We start from the raw sequence: 15,398 nt of genomic DNA on the forward strand, positions 1-15,398 counted from the left end.
AACAGCAAGCAATTGTTGAAAATATTAACTAACTTTTGTATAGTACAATAAGATGAGAGGTGTGTGAGCTTATATTTATTAAAATTTAGGTAAATTAATCATTTACTGAAGGACAACAATGTAATTATTACCTTTAAAAAAGGAGATTCCCTTAATTCAAGAAAATAGGATTACAAATGAAACGGGGATAAAAGGCCCAGCACAGTGGCTCATACCTGTAATCCCAACACTTTGGGAGGCCAAGACAGGAGGATTACTTAAGTCCGGGAGTTCAAGACTAGCCTGAGCAATGTATCAAGACTCCAGCTCCACAAATAATAAAAATATTACCTGGGCATGGTGCTGCATGCCTGTAGTCCCAGCTCCCTGGGAGGCTGAGGTGGAAGGACTGCTTTAGCCCACGAGTTTGAGACTACAGAGAACAATGATCATGCCATTGTACTCCAGCCTAGGTGACAGATTGAGACCCTGTCTCTAATATAAAAAAAAAAAAAAATGGAAAGAAAGAAATAGGGAATAAGACACACTTAATATATCCATTATCAGTTTTATTTGTTTTGGTCCACAGATGTAGTGAGGAATTTGTAGAATCGGCTACTTTTCAGCATACTGATAGTTTTCAAACACTTCTTATCAGCTTCTGTAAAAATCTTGATTTCAGAGGAGTGATAGACTTCATGGAACAAAACAACTGTAATACTCTATATAAGCCTATGCTGTACTGGCTGACTACCTTTTAATGAATTTCTGTTAGCAGTTTTAGAAACACCTTTGTAAATGGGTAAGGTAAATAAATTTCCTACAGACTTCTGTTTCATCACATTATAAAAAAATTGTTGAATAAAATGTCATTGTTTTTATTTTACTTTGTGTTTGATTGTCAGAATAAAAGAAAGTAAGGTTGAGCTAGACAGATTTTGGTAATAAAATAGCATTATTTTTATTTACCTAAATATAATACTAAGGTAAGAGGTATTTACATATTTCTTAGGAATAGAGGAAGGCATCAAAATAAATTAATAACGTATTATTTTGAAATATATGATGATCTACCTTGAAAAGCATTTTTTGTGAATTGTAGAAAGCTATACATCTAAGCATAAAGACCTTACCTTTATTTTTTTCAACCAGGAGGTTTAGAAGCATTAGAATATGGAATGTCTACTGTTACCAGGCCAAAAAAAGCATAAAATTGAAAGATGCAAAGAAGAAGCAAGTTTAAAATGACTCCGAAAATGTTGCTTTTTTTCTTTGAGATGTTGCATTTAGAAAAAAGTACAGTGTTTCTTCTTTTTAATGCACAAGCCATAAAAAGTAAAATGTCTACAGTTCTTAATGAAAAGAGCCTTTTTTTCTGAGTCATTTAATCAGTAAATATTTGTGGCAAATACTTCATGTGCCGGGCATTTTTTTCCGTAAGTAGATGTCCCCTAAAGGCATTTTCCCATAGAGCAAATTGTGAATACACCTTTCAATACAGAAATTAAGTTGAAAGCCTGAATTTGAAGAAAAACTAATGTTCATAGAGAAACTGAAGAATACAAAAAAAGATTGTTGGTTTAGAGAAGCTTATTCTCTGAGGAAGATAAAACAGTAGGCACAATGGTGCCCAGCTAAAAATTAGGGTTTTGTTAATAAGGAGTAAGAGGAGGCTTCACAGTAAGGTAGGCGACACACAGTTTCTGGCACAAGTATAATGATGGTAATTATTTCGAATTAAGTGAAGAACAAAAGATTGGAAGTCAACAACCAGAGTTCTAATTCAGCTCTGCTGTTAACTGTCACACCTAATGCAGCATAGCCGTGGGCACGAATGGACACTGAGAACATGAAAGATCAGTACCAGAAATCTAAAAGTCTGGAAATTTATGTCACTAATCTACCAGGTAGGATTTTTGTGGCTGGGCAAGGCCTATACTAGGAGGACAACTGTATGAATCCAAGGATATAGGAGGAGGAGATATTGAAAGTCATTGACTATTAGAGGATGACATACTTTGAGTAAGTAGAAAGCATAGTCAGCATTGGTGGAAACAGTTGTATCAAACCACATCTTTCTCACTTGTTTTTAATAGATGACACCTTTTCTCACGGTTCTTACTCTTTCACATCTTTAAAGTGCTACGTAGTGTATGGTGTAATAAGCTATATGACTAGTGTGGCTTAAGAATATCTGTCATAAAGTTTACAATCTATCACCCTTTTACTACCTACCTCTGACACTGTTAAGTAGTTAGAAATAGACATAATACTAAACTGAAAAGGCGTAAGGAAATCCAACAAAATTTTGATTTTTTTCTCATGATGTTAATTTTTTTACGTGAATTGTCAAATTTAGTCGCAAATATTTGATACCCTTTCTTTGCTCATTCCCCAAAGAATTTTTTTTAGTTCTAGCAGGGTAATTTCATATCTTACCTTACTTACACTGAAGCTAACTTAATTCTCTCATCTGTAATGTAAATGCATATAAGAGGTCTTAAAGATCAATTTGCTTTTAGGTGTGACGTTCTAAAAGTTTCATATAAACAAATTGGGAAGTAAAGGATTCGGAAAGTATAATTTCAAAAGGAAAGGTGGTAAAAAATTAACTTTGTTTACTTAAGCTACGGTTAAATTTACTGAAAATTATTTAGCCAGAAATCAATTTGGTAAATGACCAATCCACTGAATGACTAATAGGCCTTAAATTGTCAGACCAATTGCCTTAATCCAGATTTAAAACATACCCCACAAATATTTTACTACCAGAGGCAAGGACTGGAATAGACACAGGTCTCAATCCAGAAAAATATGAGAAGAGTAAAGTCTCTCCATTCACTTATATAACATTGAGCATTCAAGAAGGACAGTACTAGGCATCTCAAATGTTAACTTGGGAAGCTGGGCATCTAGTGGCACAGGATTGTAAATCCATGGTGAAATTGCTGCATCCCAGTCTCGGTGATACTAAAACTTTAAAAATAGTCATCAATAACTTGGCAAATAAATCATTCAGCTAATTGGCTTTTGGTGGACTGGTATACTGCATTTACATAATTATATACTGCTTCCCCCCCAAAAAAAAATCAGCTTACAAGTATTTAAAAAATGGGAGCAACAAAAGAAAAAGTCAAGCCAGGATGTGTAAAATTGAATCAGGAATAAAACTTGAGAACACATCCCGTTAAGACCTAAACATGTGGCTGCTAAGCCACATATTTACTCTAGCTTTCAGTGAAACGTGGGAAACCCAGTTAATTAGGCAATTTACTGTCTATAAGATAAGGTGAAAACAAACCAGTCCCTCATGAAGGGTTCACCTATCCTTTGGAGTCATTTGTTTATGAAGACTATATAACAGAAATGTTGAAATAGGAAGGTCATACTGAAAATAAATTTCATGATCTCTTTTGAATTTCTGAATACAGAAAATATTTAAGAACTCACTAAAAAGAAATATTTTCTTTCTTTAAAAGTCTGTTTATAAGTCATAAAAAAGTTGAGCAATAAATTTGTTTTCCAGTTTTCTCAAATATTTCTCCATCTTTATTTGTTCAGTAAGAAAACCTCATTGCCACTTATTTCCCTTTTCCATGTTGTTTAGAGACTACTCCAAACCTTAACTGCCTTTCTGGCCTACATTCAGGCTTTCCTCCTTCGCATCCAGGCAGTGTTCAATTTCAGCCAGTTCTCTCTCCCAAAAGACGAATGTACTACTCATCTCCCTTTCTAGCTCTAATTCCTGTGCTCTAATCCCGGCCATCATAATTTTTATATGGACAGTTGAGACAACTTTCTCTCCCAAGCTCTAAACTCTTTTTCTAATGCATTACTGAAGGGTATGGTCCTAGGGTCACCTGCCTTAGAATTGACTGAGCCTGAGGTCCTTGTTAAAAATGTAGTCCTTTAGGGAAAAGGTCTCTCTCTAGCTGACTTTTAGATAATGTTATGCCTTGCTCAGAGTAAAGGTGCCTCAACAAATATTTAAGTAGTGAAAACTTCATTTTTATAATATATTACAGCTTTACAGTGTATTTTCACTTATTTCATTAGCTTATTTACCTGGATTATTCAGTCTTCCGAAATAAAACATAAACGCTTTTCTTTTTTTCCTTCTTTCTCTTTGTAGTATTTATAGAATCGAAGGTATTATTCACTAAGAATACAAATTAGCAACTCTCGAAAGCAGAATTAGAATAATATAATTAACATAATCTTGTCCAGGCATGGTGGCTCACACATGTAATCCAAACACTTTGGGAGGCCAAGGCGGGTGGGGTGGATCACCTGAGGTCAGGAGTTCGAGACGAGCCTGGCCAACATGGCGAAACCCTGTTTGTACTAAAAATAGAAAAATTAGCCGGGTATGGTGGCAAGCGCCTGTAATCCCAGCTACTTGGGAGGCTGAGGCAGGAGAATCACTTGAACTTAAGAGGCGGAGGTTGCAGTGAGCTGAGATTGCACCACTACACTCCAGCTTAGGCCACAGAGTGAGACTTCGTCTCAAAAAAAAAAAAAAAAACAACACAATCTTTTGCTATCTCCATCTTGTTGATCATCTTTTCTTATCCATATTTTAAAAATCTTAGTCAACAAAAATTATTTTCAGCAAATATTTACTATCTTAAGTCTTAGAAATCAAGAAAAAAGAATTAAATTCTTTTGATATATAATTTCTGATAGATAAAAAGCCAATGGCATGTGAATCAAATGATATAAATTGTATTTGCTTTTCCTGAGGAAAAATTTATTGAGAAAAATACTACTTGTTCTCACCCACAATTATTTTGGCTCTTCAGTGAATTAAAGCTGTTGTATAAGTTTCAGATTTTCCTAATGATTCTTTTCTCATTTTCTAAAATCTAGGAGTCAGAAAACATTATAAGTAATCCAGTATATGCAATCCCTTTAGAAAGTATTTACTTTTGAAATGCCAAGGGCGAAAATGTGAGTGATATGGTCACGGTATTTGTCTGCCAAGTTCTAGGCACCAACGTATTTTGTTCCTCTTTTGACACAGGTGTATTTTCCTAGCTGAATAAAAATGTAACTATGTAAAAATCATATCTAGATAAGAAAAGTTGATAGAACTCTTACAATTTTGGCCAAAAATTGATTTTGTTACTAATAAGATACTTTAAAAACCGAATGCAGATTTGTTTACAGACTTTTATTAGTCACTCTTCTCTTCCAAGTATCATGAATGTTACTTTTATATTTTTCAAGTTATATGATACATGCTGCCTTGGTGCTTAAGAACATAATAAAAAAATGAAAACCTAAACTAATCAAAAGCTTCCCATGCTGGTGAACATAACCTGACATAAACTATGCTGATGTCTTCCTTTTTAGTGGCTTATGGCCTAAAAATACACTTTGTACAACTATTGTTCCTATTGACTTCATTTGGAATCTCAGCAAAAAATTTTCATTTTCCTCGGAATTAATTTTTAAAATTATTTTTAAGATAAGAGGCTGGGCGCGGTGGCTCACGCTTGTAATCCCAGCACTTTGGGAGGCCGAGGCGGGCGGATCACGAGGTCTGGAGATCGAGACCACGGTGAAACCCCGTCTCTACTAAAAATACAAAAAATTAGCTGGGCGTGGTGGCGGGCGCCTGTAGTCCCAGCTACTCGGAGAGGCTGAGGCAGGAGAATGGCGTGAACCCGGGAGTCGGAGCTTGCAGTGAGCCGAGATTGCGCCACTGCACTCCAGCCTGGGCGACAGAGCCAGACTCCGTCTCAAAAAAAAAAAAAAAAAGAATTACCGAAAGGAGTTAGTATAGATGTTATTTTTAGCATATATGTGTATGAACATGTGCATTAATTTTTTTCTGATGGTCTTTTCTTGACATAATCTTGGCTGTGCTTTCATGACTAAATGTTATGATCTGTCACTTATCAAGTATAAGAACATCTTTATAACATCAAGTACTCATAGTGGTCAGGAGCACAGGTTTTAGAGTGAGACAGTCATGAGTTTGAATCACAGTCTGTTCTTTGCTGTCTATTCAACCTCACTCAGCCTGAATTTCCTCAATTGTAAAGAGGATAAAACCCACCATATGAGATGGAAATGTTGTGAAGATTAAAGTGTATAGTCTATTCAAAGTATCTGGAACAAAGCACAATACTTGGAATGTGGGATGTAGCTATTATCCATAATCACATACAATTTAGTACCCATTAACTGTGATATTCATAGACTCCTTGCCCCAGGTTAGGCAAATCGTGTTATAACGTAAAACTCAAGAACTTTGGGTTATTTTTGGTTGCACAGTTTCTTCTAGTGACTCAACCAAAATTTCTACTTTGAGGATATTTTTAGAGAAAAACACGTTTTAAAAATTTCCTTAACCTTCATACTGAAGGAATTAACTCCTAAAAAGAAATAATAAGACAATTATTTTTAAAAGATGTGTCCTATATCTGAACATATTATTTTGGACTATAAGGTAATATAACAGTGTATTTGTTTTGATTGACCCATGCAGTATACATGTATTTATGTGCTAAGCAGTATTTTTTTTTTTTTTTTGAGGCGGAGTCTTGTTCTGTCGCCCAGGCTGGAGTGCAGTGGCGCGATCTCGGCTCACTGCAACCTCCACCCCCTGGGTTCAAGCAATTCTTCTGCCTCAGCCTCCCAAGTAGCTGGGACTACAGGCACATACCACCACGCCCGGCTAATTTTTCTATTTTTAGTAGAGACGGGGTTTCACTATATTGGCCAGGCTGGTCTTGAACTCCTGACCTTGTGTCCGCCCGCCTTAGCCTCCCAAAGTGCTGGTATTATAGGCATGAGCCACTGAGCCCAGCTGCAGAATTATTCTTATAATACACTAGCATTGTGTTGGCAGTGCCTCCACTAGGAGGCTTATAATGAGAAATCTCAAATATATACAGAAATAGATGGACTGATAATATATACCTTGTACCCATCATAAGTTTTAGGAATTGTCATTTTGACCAATACTGTTTTATGTATACCCTCATCTTCTTCTCCCTCCCAAAATTTGTTGAAGGAATGGTTCCATTTGTGTCTCTAAAAGATAAGGACTCATAACCACAGTACCATTATTATACTTTTAATATATAATTTCTTTTTAATTTTTTTCATTTTTGTGAGTACATAATAGGTATATATATATATGGGGTACATGAGATTTTTTTTTTTTTTTTTTGAGATGGAGTCTCGCTCTGTCACCCAGGCTGGAGTACAGCAGTTCCGTCTCGGCTCACTGCAACCTCCGCCTCCCAAGTTCAAGCCATTCTCCTGCCACACCCTCCCAGATAGCTAGCACTACAGGCACCCGCCACCACGCCCAGCTAATTTTTGTATTTTTAGTAGAGACGGGGTTTCACCATGTTGGCCAAGCTGGTCTCAAACTCCTGACCTCAGGAGATCCACCCGCCTCAGCCTCCCAAAATGCTGAGATTATAAGCGTGGGCCACCGCGCCCGGCCACATGAGATATTTTGATACAGGCATACAGTGCAAAATAATAACATCAGAGTAAATGGGGTATTCATCACCTCAAGCATTTATCCTTTCTTTGTGTTACAAACAATCCAGTTGTACTCTTTTAGGTTTTTTTAAATGTATGATAGATTATTGTTGATTCTAGTCACCATGTTGTGCTATCAAATACTAGATCTTATTTATTTTACCCACATATTTTTTATAACCATTAACAATCTTCCCTCCCTTGCCCCTCTCCTCTCACTATCCTTCCCCGCCTCTGGTAACTATCATTCTGCTCTCTATCTCCGTTGAGTTCAATTGTTTTAATTTTTAGCTTCCACAAATGAGTGAGAACATGCAAAACTTACCTTTCTAGGCCGGGCTTATTTCACTTAACATGATATTCTCTAGTTCCATCCATGATGTTGTTGCAAATGAAAGGATCTCATTTTTCTTTATGGCTGAATAAGTACTCCATTATGTAGTGTATATTTACCACATTTTCTTTATCCATCTGACATATGGGTTGCCTCCAAATCTTGGCTATTGTGAACAGTGCTGCGCAAACATGGGAGTGCAGATAGCTCTTCAATATATTCATTTCCTTTCTTTTAGATATATACCTAGCAGTGGAATTGCTGAATTATATGGCAGCTCTATTTTTAGTTTTTTGAGGGACCTCCGAACTGTTCTCCATAGTGGTTGTACTTATTTATTTTGATACGTTCTTGATATCATCAACTCTCAGTCATTGCTCAGATTTTCAGTTGTCTCTTTATTGTTCAAATTTTCTTAACAGTTTGTCTATTTATTTATTTATTTAGAGACGAAGTCTCGCTCTTGTCCCACAGGCTGGAGTGCAATGGTGTGATCTCAACTTACTGCAACCTCCACCTCCCTGGTTCAAACCATTCTCCTGCTTCATCCTCCCGAGTAGCTGGGATTACAGGTGCCTGTCACCACGCCCAGCTAATTTTTGTATTTTTAGTAGAGATGGGGGTTTCACCATGTTGGCCAGGCTGGTCTCGAACTCCTGACCTCAGGTGATCCGCCTGCCTCGGCCTCCCAAAGTGCTGGGATTACAGGTTGTGAGCCACTGTGCCTGGCCAGTCCACACCCGGCCAGTTTGTCTATTTAAATAAGTATCCAAGTAAGGTCCACAAATTGGGCTTGTTTGATACATATTTTAAGGTTCATTTAAACTTCCTACAGTTTTCTTACTTCTTGCAACATTTGTTGAAGAAACTAGGTCATTTATAGAATTTCCCACAGAATGGATTTTGCCGTATAGTTTAACTTATACTTCCGTGTTTCTTTTAAAGTTATTGTAATTAAATCTAGAGGCTTGATCAAATCCAGATTTGATTTTTGTGTGTGTGTGAGGGGCAATACTATTTTATAGGTGATTGTATGAGCCTCCATCAGGAGGCTAATATCTGTCTAGTTGTGTCTCTTTTTGATGATAGGCAACCATTCAAGTTCAATTCTTCGATTCACTAATTTATTGGGTATTGGAGAATCCTGATATTCTAACTCTTTCTGTCTTAATTTATTAGCTGTAATATTTATAAAGAGAAACTTTCATGTATTATTTGGGTAGCTTAGTGTTTTGGTTTAACTGATAACCCATAAGAACAATCTATAGTGGCATCATTTTACAACTAATATTTTTAAATATCTGCTAACTCGATGGTCATTATAGTTCAGAAATGGTGATTAAGATTTATATCTCTATGTTTATGGATACAGATACAAATCTATATATTTAATTAAAGCTTAAGTCGTTAAAGTAAGAATATTAAAGCTATGCAAAAGGCCATGAATAATTATACATCTAAGTTTAATTTAAAAATGAAATTCCTAAAGTTTATACCAATGTTATAAATTCCAAAATATATGTGATTTTTAGCTAGAATTTTCTGACATATTGGTCTCTTATGTTTATTTTGTTTGTAATATATTATTTCTATAAAATGTTAATTAAAAGGGAATGCAGTGGTGTCTTTTGAAAGAAGAGGATGTCATTCCTCGTATCAGGGCAATGGAAGGTCGTAGAGGAAGACCACCAAATCCAGATAGACAACGAGCAAGAGAGGAATCCAGGATGAGACGTCGGAAAGGTCGACCTCCAAATGTTGGCAATGCTGAATTCCTAGATAATGCAGATGCAAAGTTGCTAAGAAAACTGCAAGCTCAAGGTAAGAAACATAATATGTCTGACACTAATAATCATACTAAAAAGTATACTAAAAGTATTTCTAATATTTTTGACCTAGGATTGACACTGCTCTCAATTTTTAAAAAGTAAATATTTGTGTTAGAATAAAATGAAAAATAAGGAGTCCCACTGGTAACTGGAGTTCTTTGATTAGGTAATCTTTCAAGAACCATTACTCGTAAACACATCCTATCCTGTGTATTTAGAATTACAAAGGTGGGTGTTAAGCTTTTAAGGCTTGCACAGAAAGGGAATCAACCAGCACTTGGCACAAGCCTTAAGGTGGTGCCAACCTTCTGGAAATTCTCATTTTAACAGCTCCCGATTCCTTGAGGTGGTACATGGGAATAACTCCAAAATATGTGGATCTGTGGAGTAAATTTTCAGTCAGAGAACTCCAATTACTGGTAAGTAACCCCAGTCTTTTAGTTCGGGTTCTCCTGTAGTCCAGATATAGTATATATATTTTCAGAATAACAAATTAATACATTTAAATCAAAAAGTACTTTAAGATAACCAGAAAGTATCATTTATCAAGTTCAAAGTGCTCATAATAACCTAAACTGTATTAATGATTTGACATTATACATAAAATCTCAACATGAAAGTCCCATGCTATGTATGGCAAAGAGAAGGCTGAGTAAGATAGAACAGTTTGGCTTTGCAGTTTGAGTTACTAGTTACAAATGTGAAGCCGCTTAAGACTGTCTGAATATATCAACATATGTGTAGATATCTTATATTTGCAAGGCATATATATAAAGATATGTAACAATGTAAAATAAAGGTTTAATAATGAAAATTGACTTAAAAATCTAACAGAATTTTACTTCTCATGGGTTTTTTATTATCCCTATAAATAAGCAAAATGTGGAGGAAATGTATAAAAGACTTATTTCTATGCATTGTAAACACCGTCATAATATTGACTTCTCTATTGCTGCTTTGTTTTTTATTATAAAACAAATATCCATGACAAAACTCATAGAATAGAATGCTTTAAAGACAAATGTAATCTTAATGCTTTGGGATGCCAAGGTGGGAGGATTGTTTGAGGCCAGGAATTTAAGACCAGCCTGGGCAATGAAGCAAGACCCCATCTCTACAAATAAAATTTTAAAATTAGCCAGGTGTGGTGGCACACTCCTCTAATCTTAGCTATTGTGGAGGCTGATGTGGGAGGATCCTCTGAGCCCAGGAATTCAAGGTTACAGTGAGCTATGATCATGCCACTGCACTCCAGCCTGGCTGACAGAGTGAGACCCTGTCTCTAAAGAAATAAATAAAAGATATTCTCATTCTTATCAGTGGAATAATTAATCTTTTCAGAAATATGTACACACATACACACACATGCAACCACTCACATATACATATATATCCTTTTTGATTTTTAAAATAAATGGACTTGAGTCAGTCTCTTTTTGATGACTGTTTAAGCTACTTCCAGATCTTCACTATCAGCCAATTATAATAAATATATATTACACTTTTCTAAGCATATATTATACAAATCTAAACATACTACACAAATCATTTTCAAGTTTTTATGGATAGCAGGCAAATATTGTCTCCAGTTCATACTTTGACTAATAGCTTGTTAACTGCCTAGCAGTTGTCATATAAGTTTTTTATCTTAGTATGTGCATTAGTCTATTCTCATACTGCTATAAAGTTATGACCTGATACTGGATAATTTCTAAAGGAAGAAGTTTAATTGACTCACAGTTTCGCATGGCTGGGGAGACCTCAGGGAACTTATAGTCATGGTGGAAGGGGAAGCAACCACCTTCTTCACAAGGCACCCAGAAGAGAGAGAGAGCAAGGGAATCCACCACTTTGAAAACTATCAGATCTCATGAGAACTCACTTACTATCATGAGAACAGCATGGGGGGAAACCCCCTCATGATCCAATCCCCACCCACCAGGTCCCTCCTTTGACACATGGGGATTACAGTTTGAGATGAGATTTGGGTGCGAACACAGAGCCAAACCATATCAGTATGGTAGTCAGATTTTTTTATTTTATTTGGCTTCTGATAAGACTTTCATCCCAAAGAGTTACTGGTGAAGGTTAAAAAGTCAATAAATTAACAGACATAGATGGGTTTTAAAAATTGATATTGTCAATAAGCTATTGACCTTTCTGAATAATGTTTAATGCTGGGGAATGTGGACGTTGTTTGCATAAAATAAGAAAGTTTGAAATTAACTGATAATCAAAACATGGGATCTTCATGGATATTTGGCGTATCTAAGTATCATTATAAGTTAGAATTAAAATAGCAAATTTAAATTTAGAAAATTAACTATATTTTTATTGTAACAAAGTAGAAGTTAATTATTCAACTTTTACCGAATGTTTATTCTCCCTCCAGATTTCAAATTGATTTGTATTCAATTACATAGTTTACCCTTGTTATAATACATTGGATTGCATTTTGCAAGTTCTGTTACCTTTGACCTTATTGTATATTACATGTACTCTTTCTCAACATGTATATAAATATTATTTAACAGTAAGTAAATAATCATTATTAATATTTACAAGTGTATGGAATATTGTTTGTATTTTTTCCTGTGAAGAAAAGAAAGTAAAAATGAAGCACTTTATCACCTTTTTCATTTCTAAAAGCCTTCTTTGGTAACACTTTGGGGGGTTATCTGAGAGGATTCTAGAAGTTTTTCTTATATATTATTATCCTTCTATGACCAACTAGACTGAAAAAACAGACTTAATTTGAAGAAAGTTTCAGAATAGTGAGATAAATGTGAGTTTTGAGTGTACATCTAAACGTTGTGAAATGAGAACTCTAATTTCTCAGAATATAGGTAAAAATCTGACAAAGTTTGAATATGATAAAGACTTTCATTCTATATAAATAAACCTGCTTGTTGATTGACTTATACTATTAATATCTCAAATTTTCCAAAATATCAAGTAGCCCCTATTCATTTCATATGTGATTGAAACTGAGATGCCTATAAGTAATCTATACCGTGCACCATTATTTTAAGATGTACACTAAGAAAGAAAAGAGCTGCCAGTTATCAGTTACATTCTGACCTTAGAGATATCAAAATGTTTAAAAATGCATCTTAAGATCAAAGAAATGAGTTATGTCCAAAATATCTCTAATTCTATCTGAAAATAAACTTCATCTTTAAAATTAAAGCAGACAATTTCTTAAGCCACAAAAGATACTTTCCAAATTAATATTTCAAAAGGTAATTATAATATATTCACCAACCAAAAAAACCAAATAAATGAGAAGATACTGGAAGTAATTTATTTCTACAGCTTGGGTGAACTTTTCTAGGTATCTAACTCATTCTCTTTCCTCTGTATTCTCTTTTTTTCTTCTTTTTTTATTTTATTTTTATTTTGAGATAGAGTTTCACTCGTCACCCAGGCTGAAGTGCAATGGCACGATCTCAGCTCACTGCAACCTCTGCCTCCCGCGTTCAGTGATTCTCCTGCCTCAGCCTCCTGAGTAGCTGGGATTACAGGCACCCATCACGACGCTCGGCTAATTTTTGGTATTTTTAGTAGAGATGGGTCTTCACCATGTTGGCCAGGGTGGCCTCGAACTCCTGACCTCAGGTGATCCATCTGCCTTGGCCTCCCAAAGTGCTGGGATTACAGACGTGAGCTGCTGCACCCGGCCTTTTTCTTTTTTTCACATCATCTTCTTTTCCAACTGCCCATAATGTAAAATTTAATCTATGTAAATTTTTAATGATTAATTAAAATTTTATATTTCTTGCTAAAGTAAAAAGATGTGAGTTGAACTTTTAAATTTTTTTGGCCTAAAGATTTTTTTAAATTACTGGCCAGACACAGTGGCTTATACCTGTGTAATCCTAGCACTTTGGGAGGCCAAGGTGAGAGGATTGCTTGAAGCCAGGAGTTCAATACTGGCCTGGGAAATAAAGCAAGACCACAAAAAGAAATTTTTAAAAAATTAGCTGGGTAAAGTGGTGCACTCCTATAGTCCTGGTTATTCAGGAGGCTGAGGGGAGAGGATCACTTGAGCCCAGGAGTTGGAGGCTACAGCAAGCTATGATCATGCCACTTCACCTGGGTCACAGAATAAGACCTTGTCTCAAACAAATAAACAAAAATTACTGTGTACTTGTGTAGGGCTTGAAATTGATTGATACACTCATACACAAACATGGTTCTATATATATTATAGAATTTTCTTATTAAAAGTTAAACTTATATTAGAGAATATCAGTTTAGCTTGCAGCAAAAGATCATACTTATGCCATATTTTCTAGGAAGCATTTTTATCAGCACATCTTTACATCTCAAGACAGTCAGGCCTCTACTGTAGAATTCAAAACTTTCAATTCTTAATGTTAAAGAAATATTTATCTGGCATTATTATAGCTGAGAATAATATTCTTCACCCATATTATTATCAGAGATTGCTGACCCTGAAGGTCAGTTTATAAGTTTTTATGTCCCAGAGTATTTAGTGAACAGGAGATCTTTTTTGTGTGACCCAGGAATTTTTGATGATGCCTGTAACCTCCTAATATTGAAAATGGTTGGGACATTGGAGATAATACTTTATCATCATCTTCCATTTTATTTTTCATTAACACTTGCAGTTTACTAGATGAAATTCAACTTTTTTCATCTCTTCTCCTTTTTAAAAGTCTCAGTGATAGAAAACTGGCCATAGTGACCAACTTCACTTCAGCTATTATGAGGACCTACAGTTACGTTCTTAGCTAAAATCTTAAGGCATTTAAACTTTGCTTAAAGATTTTTAGAGATAGTGGCATATAGACTGTGGAGTCAGAAAGTCCTGGGGTTTCTTTGGGGGTTTTTTTGAGACAGAGTCTCACTGGAGTGCAGTGGTGCAATCTCAGCTCACTGCAACCTCTTCCTCCCAGGATCAAGCAGTTCTTCTGCTTCAGCCTCCCAAGTAACTGGGATGACAGGTGCCCACCACCACGCCTGGCTAATTTTTGTATTTTTAGTAAGGGTGGGGGCTTCATATGTTGGCCAGGCTGGTCTCGAAGTCCTGACCTCAAGTGATCCACCTACCTCAGCCTCCCAAAGTGCTGGGATTACAGACATGAGCCACTGTGCCCAGCCAGTCCTGGGTTTTTTTCTTGGCTATGCTGTTTAACCTCTAGGAGCCTTAGTTATTTTATGTGTGAACAAGCCCAGCCAAGATAAGCAAAGCTGCTTAGCTAATTTCCAGCTGATTCCATGCGCACAAGTGATTAAGACAGTGTTGTATGCTACTAAGGTTTGGTGGTTGTTACCAAGCATTACTGTGGCAAAGGGTATAACGGACACAGAAACCATGTAATATCCTTGCTTTCTTCTGCTGGCAAACTTGGTCTGAATACTTCTAACTCTAAAAGTGGTGTATAATATTACTCATATAATCATTTTAGAAAGCATCACTTTGTATTATACATTGTTTAAATTTTGTAGCCACTGAACAAAGAAACCTAAATTATGTTCATTGACAAGGAACATAATTGCTAACACATGAATCACCTGAGCTCTAAAAATTTCCACCATTTATTGATTGCAGGCACTATTGTGTTAAATTTTTCTTTTTCTTTCTGTTTTTTGAAACGGAGTCTTGCTCCGTTGCCCAGGCTGGAGTGCAGTAGCACGATCTTGGCTCACTGCAAGCTCCACCTCCCGGGTTCACGCCATTCTCCTGCCTCAGCCTCCCGAGCAGCTGGGACTACAGGCGCCCG

The 15,398-nt window shown here is 35.9% G+C and overlaps 1 protein-coding gene across 1 annotated transcript in view; it reads left to right on the plus strand.

The window, feature by feature from the left end:
- Positions 1–15,398, plus strand: part of BAZ2B (bromodomain adjacent to zinc finger domain 2B) — a 321,145-nt gene that overhangs the window by 201,956 nt on the left and 103,791 nt on the right. Inside the window, exon 14 of the mRNA XM_030796599.1 lies at positions 9,430–9,640. Coding sequence (XP_030652459.1) covers positions 9,430–9,640 — 211 coding nt within the window. The remainder of the gene's footprint in view (positions 1–9,429; positions 9,641–15,398) is intronic.

The sequence above is a fragment of the Nomascus leucogenys genome, chromosome 17 (genome assembly GCF_006542625.1).
Source record: "Nomascus leucogenys isolate Asia chromosome 17, Asia_NLE_v1, whole genome shotgun sequence".
NCBI classification, from domain to species: Eukaryota; Metazoa; Chordata; class Mammalia; order Primates; family Hylobatidae; genus Nomascus; species Nomascus leucogenys.